Genomic DNA, 12,118 nt, shown 5'->3' with positions numbered 1-12,118 from the left:
TCTGTTAGAGTCTCCTGCCATGAAGCTTGTGCATTAAGCAGTGTTTGGCAGTCATTTGGGAAGCGATTTGAATCAATCAGCTTGGGATTAGTTTATTTATAGCATGCACAAAATAATCATCAAGCTTTTGGTTCACATCAAAGTCAATTCCAAAAAGAGTCGATTCCAAGCATTGAAAGCCTAGGCTTCAGTTCCACACACACTAATTTAATTCACCTCCTGTGCACACACAGCAAACAAAATTCAGACTTTTTGCTAGTGAGACAGCCAGTAGATACTTAAGCATTTATTTTAAATTTATGCACAAGAGGGGCAGTTTGTATTGCATATTATTTCTTTTCAGAATAACTTCATACATAGGGGAAATTAATACTTTTTAGCAAAATGTCTTCCAAAATATTTCATACTTAGTTTATATTATACAGTATATATATATTTTTTCAGATAGCCTTTAGGAATGCCTGTGACAAAAGAAGAATGTGTTGAAATCATTCTCATGCCTGGATCAGGAAGCTGTCGCAAGGTTACGATAGACATGCAGTTACATGTATAACACCAGATGTGTTAACACGAGTTCATCATGAGTGGGAGAGACAACTCCGAGTGTGTTTACAAAGAAATGGCAATCTTGTAGAGGATGTATTGTAAATAAACGTACATTTTGCTAAAAAATTAATTTAGTAAAGTTAATTTCCCCTATGTATGGAGACTTTTGGGACACCCTGTGTTTTGGAACAGGAGTTGATAGCAACATAGTGATTTGCTTTTTTTCTTTTCTTTTTTTCTACTGAAACATGAAACCATATTGTATATTTGTATATTAAAGCTACTTTTTGGTATTGCTAGTGTATATTATATATGGTATAGTATATACATTGATTCATTCCTCTGCTCCTCATTTGTCTCTTAAGCTTCATTGCTGTGGAGCCCATAGACACCTACTGTGTGCTCATCTCCTCTAAAGTCGTATACTTCATTAAGCCTGGGGAATATGTGGATCGGGAAGCCATTTTCCTGGAGGTAAAATATGATGATCTTTACCACTGCCTGGTCTCCAAAGATCACGGAAAAGTGTATGTTCAGCTCACCAAGAAAGCTGAAAGCACTAGTAGCGGGGTAGCCATTCCTGGCCCATCACATCAAAAGCCCATGGTAAGAAAGCTTGTTATTTATTCTGGATTTGTGAGGATTCATTTACTCTGTAAATAAATAAACTATCCCCTAAGCACTCTTAGTCTGACATCTACATTAAAAGCGCTGACCCTTTCTTTCCACCAGGTTCACGTATGTAGTGAGAGCCTGGCAGTGAAGATCTCGCAAGAAGTCAACTATGCCAAGAGCCTTTACTATGAGCAGCAGCTCATGCTACCACCCAGTGAGAACGAGGATAGTTTACTACTGGACTCCTGATGAAATTAACTTGCATTTGGTAGATGTCTGTTTATTTTTCTTGCACTGTTTTTAAGGCATACATGAGGAATGAGTATGCACATTTAGGCAGACATGCTCTCACTATAGGGTTTGTGTCATGTCTACTGTAATAATTCACCATCAAGCACATTTAACTAGAAAATATGCAAGATTTTACTTCTCTGTTAAACATAGAAGATTGTTATTTTGTTTTACAGTAACAACAAATCTTGTATATGTTTGTTTATAGGGCAGTTATGGCCAGTATGACACTATTGTCCTGTACATATTGTGGAGAAATTTGAGAGACAAGATTAATGTACAAAACTGCCTTTAAAATAGTTTTCTATATAAGTGAGAGAATTGTGTGGATGTGGAAATTGCACTGATGTAGATGTAAGAAACTGCTGCTGCCCTCATTGATTACTGTAGCATAAGTATAGTTTTATATTTGATATATATATATATATATATATATATATACACACACACACACACACACACACACACACACACACACACACTGTTAACAGCTACAGGGAAGTGTAAATAATATCTTGCTGCACATTTACCACTCATTATGTCGAAGAGCCCTGACAAGGAAACCTTTCGAATTTTATTTATTTATATCACTTTTCTTTCTATAACCTATTTTCTGTGATCATGGCATTTGAAAAAATTAAATCTTGTAACTCTTCAGTAATAATATATATATTTGACACGCAAACCATGCACCAAAGTCTGTAGCACAGAATGTTATGAGACTCAATAATCTATTAATCACTACACTAATACTTTGACATTTGGCCTGGACATGAAATGCATTGCTTTTGTTACAAATAAATTATTGTTAATCTGCAGAGGTTGCAAGTGCAAGATTGTGCAAGCTGTGGTGCCTTTTTTTGTTGCAGGTGTTTTTTTTTCTCCCTTAATTGTTAGATCTTCCTTTGTTTTACATCATACCTTATTATTTATACCTCTGATTGATTCTGATTTTCAATTATCCATTGTCTACCACTACAATTTATTTGTGTAGCAGCCTGGGAAAACCATTCACACATCAAATTTTCAACAATGTGAAATTCTGAAAAGTGCAAGTTTTTCTTAATTGAAATGTGTATTTCTTTTATACATCTTAACCGCAAGTAAAGTTTTCAATTCTGGTTAGGCACAAGATTCAGTTCCAGTTTCACATAAGGCACACCAGTGCATTCATTGTCTAAAAGCAATTACTGATTTCATTTGCATTTAATTTAATGTGCAATAAATAAGATATACAAATTATAATATATTATCTATTACATGTTTTATCACATAAAACCACCTTGATCATTTCCCTTCAAATTGGCTAAAATTGTTGGCTAAAAGTTGGATAAAATTTTATTAGGCAATTTAAATTTGTTGTCCATTTTCATAGAGCGTGTAAGTGCTCTTCTCTGTTTTGATGATGATGTGAAGGTGCATCAGTGTTGCAGCCATTTTGACAGCAGGAACCTGTTTACAAACTAATTTTATTAGACTTGTGTACATTTTGCTACAGCACATAATGAAGCATCCAGCGACCTGATCAAAGCATGACCTCCGTGCTGTGTGAGGAAATCACACTTAGCTAGCAAGGTTTTAGACATCTTTAGGTAGACTGACTGCATTTATTTCTGTGTTTGTTAAACTGGCTCCTTACCCAAAATGATCTTTATAGAAAACCTAGGCAAGAATATAAAGTAAATAGCAATATTTCCATGATGTTTTGGTGAAATATATTTGTTTTCTTAAATAGAAGATACATCAAAGTATATCATTGGCCGTTTTCTAGAATTCAGGCCCTGCGATATCCGATGGGTTTTCCCAGACCACCACACACATCAAAAAAATTTGTAATTTACTGATGATTTTTTTTTAAAATTTCATATTTTATTTCTGCACATTGTTTTAATTTCTAATTGTATCATACCACTGCTATTAAAATCATTTCAATTACACTGATCTATGCATATACGTACGTTAAGTTTACAAGTTAGTAATTGTATGTTAACAGGTTTACAAACGACCAAAGACAAGACTTTGAAATGAATTAATTCATCCTTCTCTCTTTTACTCATGATAGCCTAGCCATCTACCGACTACTCCAAATGTAGAAGAATGTCAGGTTTGAGTGAGTTGTTTTTCCTCATGTTGTGATAAATTAATAGGAATTTCTCTTATGCGTACTTTAGTCAGCTTGAACACTATTCCAGTAACAAACTCAACAAATTTGAAGGGTGTTTTATTTACATTTAGTAGTATTGTAGACTTTCCCTACATAAGTGAGTGGACTAAGAGGATACATGTGATGTATCAGTTCAGTGCAGCAGTGTGAAATGATGGTAGGAAAAGACAACTGCCCAGAAATGTCAGGTGAATCACAGATTGTATAAATCTCATATTGTTTTAAGTGTATATATTGTAAAGCCTAATAAAACTTGTGGTTTTTAGATTCAAATCAATCTTTTTGTTTTGTCCTTTCGCCCTTTTATAACTTTGTTTTGGTTCATTAGATACATGTAGAATACTTTTTTCATATTTGTTGTCTTCACATATTTCATGAAATGTGTAGCAGTTCTTTTGAGGCAATTTGTTTTGTGTTTATTTATTTATTTATTTATTTATTTATTTATTTATTTATCTGTCTGTCTGTCTATGTATATATTTATCACTTCTCAGCTGAATATACCAGTCCTTAATTTCATAATTAGAAGGAAACATGAGACTCATATCACTGTCACAGAGATCAGTAATGTGAGAATTTATATGGAGATAATCTATAATAATTCTTCTCTGCTGTGCTCTTGTTTTATGATTTATTATTAACAGTTGTCGTTCATCCCAGTGCTCTTTTGCAGACTTGTGTGAACTCTTTATAAACCTGGTGATGTGCAACCTTCCGCCTTAATTCTTCTTCTTGACTGACAGTGTAATGGCGGCTCCAGGGTCTCCCCCTCACTGAGGAGCAGCTCATAGAGCATTTGTCTACCTTTCCCCTGCTTGCGCACAAATTAATGATAGATGTACACAATGCCAGCCGGCCCATGGAGCCCAGGCTGTTAACACCAGCAAGCTTGGCTTAAGGATTTCATTGTGTATCCAGGATAACCTATCTACATGTTAAACGATATTATATTATGAGCCAAATGAAAAAAGTTTTCACAGCATAGGTTGTGGATTGTCCAGCCATCTGTCAGTGTTCCATTTGATTTCCAGGTTTCACCTGACACATCGACTTAATCTGAGATTTTTTTGATGTGTTTTGAGTGGAAGAATGTGTTCAAGAAATTGAACTGGTATTTGAGCAGTTCCAACGAAAACATTTTAAACCTCAGCAAGACCCAAGAATGCTTTTAATTCACAGCAATAGTATTCTAGGGAAAATTAAGTTTAAATGAAATGAAAAGAAGTTTAAATGTTAAATTAAGACCAGAGTCATCTGATGAATGTAGCAACAAGTACATAACCATACACACAGTTTATGTCCGGGACTAATATGTAACCGTATCCAGGTTATGTACTGTAACAGGGTTATGAAGTGTGACGTGCCCCTGCAGTGCCTCTGAACAGCCGATATGTTCTGTCTTTTCCACCTGTGTTGGCTTTCGTGAAGCCCTTCTATTCCCTTGACAGAGTTCATCACAGGGTGAACTGTCCATCCAACAGCCTCCTCACATTAATCTCCTATTTGGCTAACCTTGCTCTGAACTCGCCCTCTGAGATTTGAGCTGACTTCTCCAACACACGTGCAGCCCATGACACAGTGATATGTCATGATCCCACATGAAAAACTTCCACTGGCAATAGTGGCTGTATGAAGATCCAAGGTTTTGAATTGAAGCGCTTGCTTCGATTTTGTGTCACACTGGTTGGAAAAACCTGCCAAAAACCGATAGCGCTGAAATCTTCACTTTTATAGACTTATACTGACAGTTTCTAATTGATTGTTCAGAAGTCATTACAGTCTGGAAAGAGAAATTCAGCCTCAGTGCTTAAAACTAATTTACATGAATGTGTTGTAAGGTACTTGTGTGTAATAGTTGACATATAATTAGGGAAATATTTTAATAGGTCTACAAGCCTAAATAAGTCAGGGGGATTTTTATGTAGCTCATTTCGAACAACACGTTTGACAAAGCTTAAAATGTTGAAGGTGAGCCAAGATTATTTGAATAAACCCACAGAAAGGCATCCATTAGCCCTCCAGTGGCTGACCCTTTGCAGCGTGCTTTCCAGTTAAGAACACACTGTGTTTTGACAACCCTGCCATGAGCACCATGAGCTTAAATTTGGCCAGCCTGCGGTGCAGGAATGCTGACCATGAAATGCCTGTGAGTTTTGGCCCAGAAAGAACATGCTCGCTGCCAGGGACGTACGTTTCTAACCCGAATGAATCCACACAAAATATTGCTCACTCGCGTTATTTTATTATCAAATACTGTTTATTTAGTGTTGACAGTAATGTTGAGATAGATACGCTGGATTTATTTACACCATGCTGGAGAAGGAACTTGCATCGAGTTACCTAAAAAGCATGTGAAATTAGTAATATTCTACAACTTTCACTAAATCCATGGCATCTGTGTGTAATTGTACTTGAAGTCTTCAGACGTTTCCAGAACTTTTTCTTTCAGAAAATCTATCAGTTATGCAGTCTGTATTCCCACCGAGCTCATGGTGCAAGCTCGTCAGCAAGCCTGTGAGTCTTTTAGACTAACACGTCAATATTTCCAGCAGACGCAAGTACAAATCATGACTTCATGATGAATTACATCCATTGTGATATTTATGCTGGATAAACAAGCCACCATGATACACCGACCCCCATGATCCTGAAGTCCTTTGCTACAACTTGTTTGTTGTTCCAGGGACATGGTGCTTGCATTCAGTTTGATTAAAGGATTTTTCACATTCCATCCTTCCCTGCAGTTACTTATTTAAGTCCGTCCCTTGAATGTGTTCATGCACGTGTAGCTTCCTGCAAACTTGTGGATTTCCTCCAGAGCACCCTGTGGCAAGATGCTGTGGCAAAAAAAAGAAGAAAGAAAGTCAAGCATGTACATGGAGAGTCATTTTTTTCAACATCACTGTTAGAAAACTGACCTCTTGAGGATGACGAGAAAGTGCATGGTCCATGGCAGCACAACGAATGCAGTGTTAGTCCTGACTGCATCTACAGTCCTGCATGCCACCATTTCAGGATTCAGAGGAGGAAACAGCTGAGGGAACCTGCCAAAGATAATAGAGAATGATTTGACCAGAAAGAATATGGGATGGGATGGGATGGGATGGGGATGGGGATGGGAATTCTGATATTAATGAAATAATTTAATTTCTATTTGCACCATTGGCCAGGTCACACTACAGTACCTGACTCGCATGCCCTGAAACATCTCCGTGTCTGTGTGGAAGGGTAGTATGGTGGTGCAGTCCACTCCTGGACAGTCCAGCAAGCCCAGAGTGAGACTCTCCATGAAGGCGTAAGATGATGCTTTGGATGTGCAGTAGTCGATGGCCCCAGGGATGGATGAGAGAGAGAGGATGGAGTTGATGCATACCACGTGGCCATGGCGCAGCTCCAGCATGCGAGGCAGGAAAGCCTTTGTGGTCTGTAGGGAAAGAGACAAGACCCATTTTGCATTATTCAGCTTCTTCATACTGTTCCTACAGATAGCTTGAGGAATTTCCAATAATGAAAAAGAAAGACTTCAGCACAATACGGTGAGGATTATAGCGACGCTATGGGATTCAGTAAGTCCCGAAAATCACGCAGCCTGCTAAACTGATTCATTTAGCAGATGTTTGAATTTTGGCCCACGTTTGCCGTTTGATCTCAAGTCAAAGGATTAATAGATTGCGAACTACTATTATTACATCTGTCCACTGGCCTTGCCATGCCCCAACATATCAAAGGCCCCTCTTTCAACCCCTTCATGTGTTTTGAATTAGGAGCTCAACAAATTAACTACCACCTTCGGCAGTGGTTACTTAACGTATATCTAAAACATATGAACGTCACCTCTGATTAGCGTCGCCTATAAATTTGTTCCAAGCAATGCAGACAAATGCTGGACTGATAGAATCATCCAGATTTGCTCTGGACATTCCTGTAATGCAGTTTCAACTTCACTCTTAGTGTTTTATTGGAAATGCAGCTCTGGGACGTTTTTTGAAGAGCAGCCAGTTATCATGACTGGGTTTGTTGTTTCCGAACTTCTCTATAAGAGACTCTTGATTGTTTCATATGAGGAATGCGATGTTTAAAACAGTCTTTTTTCCTCTTCTTGGCAATAACATTGATTAATTATGAGGGGAATATTCCAAAACAGATAGCAAGCCAAACGATTGGAAAGTGTTTAAATAAGTATGAGATGTTTTGAAATCCACAAAGAAGCCCATGTGCAATTGTTGGGTTCAGTAGAAGGTTACTGTGGGATAATACTGTTGCATATGCTCAAGAGAACAGAATGAGCCTGAACACTGGTGTTTGTCCTTTTGCTTACCCAGAACTGCCCAAGTGTATTGATGTGCTGCGTTTTTAGAAGGGCATCATCGTCACTGTTCATCAGACTTTTCCCATGAACCACCGCTGCATTGTTCACCAGAATAGTCACATCCCCAACCTTTTAAAGAAGCAGAAACTTTCCAGTTTATTGATCTCCCCAGAGATATTTGTTACTTTGTGTATATATTTCTTAGCCTGTGCACATTTATCATTCAAGACATTTCCTTTCCATACCCTGTCTGATGACAAATTTGGGTTTTTGAAGCCAACTCAGCTTTAAAACATTTTTTAAGGTCAGTTGTGTTACTCATTTTCCTGTCAACAGCTCCGTCTATAAATTTCAGCCTATGCAACAAACCCTTCCTTCAGTTTTATTACAGTGCAAAATGAGAGACTTTCTTGTTCACTAAATCTGCCTTCAGGTGTCTTGCTGTTGTAATTGAATGCCTTTAATCTAATGTTGATGGACATCATGTGCCATAAGGCATCGCCTTTTCATTCACTGCAATAACATTCCACTCCGTGGAGGTGAAATGAGCAGTGCAAACATGGTGTGTTTTACATTACCTTTTCCCTCACCACCTTGGCCTGTTCGTACACCTCCTCCCTATTTCCCACATCACACACAAAGTAGTGGCATTCTGTCCCCGTCATGGAGATCTCCTCGCACGTCTCTCGTAGGCACTTCTCCGTACGGCCCCAAAGAATTATCTGAAGGAAAATCAATATCAGAACTGAGCATCCAAAACCTACTCAAGCTTTTCTCGTCCTTATCGTTATCCACAAAATGTGATTACCGCAGGCAAGGATTTCAACACACTTCCTGTTGAATCACAACCTATTAATGGCAGTTATTAAACTGTCAATAAGCATTTATGATATGTAATTATACAACACAAATTTTGCATCAACTGTGTTTTCCGTTCTTTTCTTATTACATTGTGGAAATTGCACATACAGTACAGAAGTGATCCGCAGATGTAAGGTCGAGGAACACTAAAGTATCCCTTTAACGCAACCCAGAACATACAACAATCCCTGTGATCGCCAAAAATCATTACACAAACAAAGAGCTGAAGTTCCTTTGGGGGAAAAGTTGATGATGTATTCCTGTATCTTTCTGTAGGAGAGCCAGTGAGAGTGATAGCAGACGGGGTCGGCCCGCGGGGGCTGCTCCACTCACTGGCTATTAGATGTGTCATTCAGGGAGGGGGTCAGAGAAAGGTAACAGAAGAATGAGTCCTCCTCTCTCGGCCCGTCCATCTTCATCTCTCTCACTCATACACAAACACACACGTTCAAAGGCATTATGTGGCTCAGTCGCCTGATGAATTCTTGTCTGCTTAATATCTCAGCGAGGGAGAAGAGAAAAAGAGAAAGACAGAAACCGAGAGGCAGAGAGAGTACTTGGATCAGTAGGAAACAGGTGTGGTCTCTCAGATGAACGGCAAGCCTCCTGACTCGTGCCTAATCAGTGTTGCAATCAACACACACACACACACACACACACACACACACACACACACACACACACAGAGAGACAGCGTTCCATTATCAGTAAAAGTTCAGCAGAGGAGCAGTGTTGCTGGGGTCAGACTGGGGCCATGGAGCTTCTGTCTCTGTACTTTTACCTCAACATGACACCATTTACATACTCTACAACTTCCTTATGGGAATTCTACTTTGTAGATACATGCCCATGTTTGTTTCTCTCTCTTTCTCTCTCCTTTCACATCAGTGCAAAAACTGATTTGATGAATCAGCTTCGTAGTCGTATGAGTTCACACATTTGCTTTTGATGTGTGAGTCAAACAGGAAATGATTGAGTATACATTAAGAATCTTTTCAGGGATCAAATCAATGATTTTATGAGTCTAAAATTATTATTATTTTTTTATGTGTTCCAGTTTATCAGTTTCAGGACAGCAGATACACTTATCACAGGAATGGCTTTCCTGACATGTGTATGCCTGCTTTGTTTGGCTTACACACACACACACACACACACACACACACACACACACACACACACACACACACACACACTCAGCTCTATTCCTGTGGCTTTCAGTTTGAGTCTTTCTGCAGCCTGCACAATAACACTGATGACATCACCAGCCCTACTCCACTAAAACTGGCTGACCTACCAATGAACTTGGCTGTAATAACCAATCTGTAAGGTGCTTTTTGCCTACTACACCACCTGCATGTGATCCATTCACACACCCACACACACATACACAGATGTACACGCCTACACTCATGAGCATGATCTCCTCACGTACGCTCACCTTGGCTCACACGCATAGTCTCATAAACTACAACAGTTATTCCTGTCACTCAATCTCATCGAAAAACATCCTCGCACCTAAATCATATCAGATATCCTTCTGTAAGGTTCCTTTAAGGTTCTCTTTGAACTTATAAAGGATTGTTCTCAAGCTTGGATTTTTGACTGTACTGCCAAGAAAATCATGGCCATGATGCATTGAACTTTGGTGAACTTTTGGTTCACTGTAAAGGTTTTTTTTGTGTGTAGTGCAGGGAAGTTATGGGGGAGAAGGTTAAAAAGTCACAGATCATTTAAATGCAACAAAACAGTCAGTCTTGCCTGTCAGCACTCCATTGTGGGGCATTTGTAAAGACAGAAAGGCTTAGGAAACACCTGTGTTTGTGTGCCCGCAGAGGAGAATCTGAGGAGGCACATGAAACACAACCGAGTCTGCATTCATTTGAATCCAAGTGCTATGACTAGAGTCTAGACACATGAACTAATCCCATCACGTGGAGAAAGTATAGCATAGATGCAAACTTTGAGGATATGTGGAGACATTTTGTGCATGGTTTACCCCATACTCTAAGGAACTGGTCAACAGGGGAAATGAATTATGAACCATTTACTCCAGTAGTTTCACAGTGTTGAACATTCAAGGGTTATGCACTTATTCAGTGCAAGATCTGGCACGTTCCCAAACCTAATATTACATGCATTATACAGACAGGGCTGTGCCAGAATGGAGACAGATATGATCTGTATGCCAGATTAAAACGCCAGATTCAAATCTCTTTCAGCTTTCTGTTCCCCAAAACTTTGATCCCACCAAGAATTACCTGCAGAAGGCGCATGCGCTCTCTCCTCTAAAAAGCACCCTATTTGTAGCCTGTGAGCAGACTTTAGTACCTTTTTGGCTCCTTGTTTGGCGAATTCTTTGGCCAAGTGGCGTCCGATTCCTCTGCCTCCTCCGGTGATGAGCACCACATCCACGCCGAGATCTTTGCGCTTCTGCGGCATCAGCAAACGCGCCGCGGCTTTCAGGACGCACAGGAAGATTTGGATAGGGAAAAGCACCGCGCAGCACAACAACTTCAGATCCATCATTCTGATCGAGAGGAATGTCCGACAGTATGGTTAACGGATCTCTCGTTCCTGGAGGCAATCTCAGGAAATCTCAATAAATAAATAAAAAGAATAATAATAAAATAAAACAGCCCTCCGGTATGGAGTTAACGCATGAGCCAGGTGTCCCAGTTGAGCTGAAACTCGTGTGAGTGAAGTGTTTCTCAGACTGACGCGCACTGAGTCCGCGTTACGAGCCTGACGCACTGATAAGTGAGAGAAGTGGGACGGTGCTCTTATGTACCGCCTCAGCATCAGAGCGCACTTTGGCTGATGGAGTCACTCCATGGAGGACGCCTCATACTTTCAGAGGTCATCGTGACTTGTTTTTCCCCACAGCGATCATCTTGATTTTACACTTGGTTCTGGAAATTGAACACACTCCACCAATGGAAAGTTATGTGAAATCATTTATTTATTGGGTTTTTTTTTTTTTTGGGGGGGGGGGTCTTCTCCCCCTTGTTGGACCAGTAACTGAAACACGAGCTAGGCTACCTGCATTAACTCCTTCAAATACACATAATTGCAGGTTCACATACAAACATTTGAGATGTTGATGATTTCAAGGCTTTTGATTTATTTATTTTTTTCTTCCTCATTTCAAACTTTCAGTTCTTTAGAAGCAGCTCCCCTAAGCTATATCTCTTGCTTTATTATAGGCTGTAACCACATAGACACATACATAAGAGCCATCTAAAAGTTCTTCCTGAAAGAATTCCTTTACATTCTTTAAAATAATGGTTCTAATAACCTACAGCACCATAAGTTCTGCATAGAACCTTCTT

At 39.3% G+C, this 12,118-nt stretch overlaps 2 protein-coding genes across 8 annotated transcripts in view; one reads left to right on the top strand and one right to left on the bottom strand.

The window, feature by feature from the left end:
* vps13d (vacuolar protein sorting 13 homolog D) overlaps positions 1-3,889 on the top strand; it is a 55,611-nt gene extending 51,722 nt beyond the window's left edge. For all 6 annotated transcript variants that reach the window (XM_053642813.1, XM_053642812.1, XM_053642808.1 and 3 more), the window contains 2 exons: positions 912-1,152; positions 1,279-3,889. In XM_053642813.1, coding sequence (XP_053498788.1) covers positions 912-1,152; positions 1,279-1,410 — 373 coding nt within the window. In that variant the 3' untranslated portion in view covers positions 1,411-3,889. The remainder of the gene's footprint in view (positions 1-911; positions 1,153-1,278) is intronic.
* A 1,764-nt stretch (positions 3,890-5,653) lies between these two features.
* On the bottom strand, positions 5,654-11,524 carry dhrs3a (dehydrogenase/reductase (SDR family) member 3a). Of its 2 annotated transcripts, none has more exons than XM_053642814.1 (6): positions 11,118-11,524; positions 8,504-8,647; positions 7,935-8,054; positions 6,802-7,040; positions 6,535-6,660; positions 5,654-6,453 (listed from the first exon to the last, which is right to left on the bottom strand). In XM_053642814.1, the coding sequence occupies exons 1-6, from the start codon at positions 11,313-11,315 to the stop codon at positions 6,369-6,371; spliced, it is 912 nt and encodes a 303-aa protein (XP_053498789.1). In that variant the 5' UTR covers positions 11,316-11,524; the 3' UTR covers positions 5,654-6,368. The 2 variants fall into 2 exon arrangements, with proteins under 2 accessions (XP_053498789.1, XP_053498790.1); XM_053642815.1 differs by lacking the exon at positions 11,118-11,524 and adding an exon at positions 9,120-9,242.
* Positions 11,525-12,118: the final 594 nt, after the last annotated feature.

This window comes from Ictalurus furcatus, chromosome 15, assembly GCF_023375685.1.
Source record: "Ictalurus furcatus strain D&B chromosome 15, Billie_1.0, whole genome shotgun sequence".
NCBI classification, from domain to species: Eukaryota; Metazoa; Chordata; class Actinopteri; order Siluriformes; family Ictaluridae; genus Ictalurus; species Ictalurus furcatus.
This window is presented reverse-complemented; position numbering and strand designations above follow the sequence as displayed.

Excerpts from the sequence above, each read along its gene's own strand:
- dhrs3a (XM_053642814.1), bottom strand. The coding sequence starts at position 11,315 with ATGATGGATCTGAAGTTGTTGTGCTGCGCGGTGCTTTTCCCTATCCAA. Across the intron at positions 8,648-11,117 it reads CCAAACAAGGAGCCAAAAAG|ATAATTCTTTGGGGCCGTAC; the intron begins GTACTAAAGTCT and ends ATTTTCCTTCAG. Across the intron at positions 6,661-6,801 it reads TTTCAGGGCATGCGAGTCAG|GTTCCCTCAGCTGTTTCCTC; the intron begins GTACTGTAGTGT and ends TATCTTTGGCAG.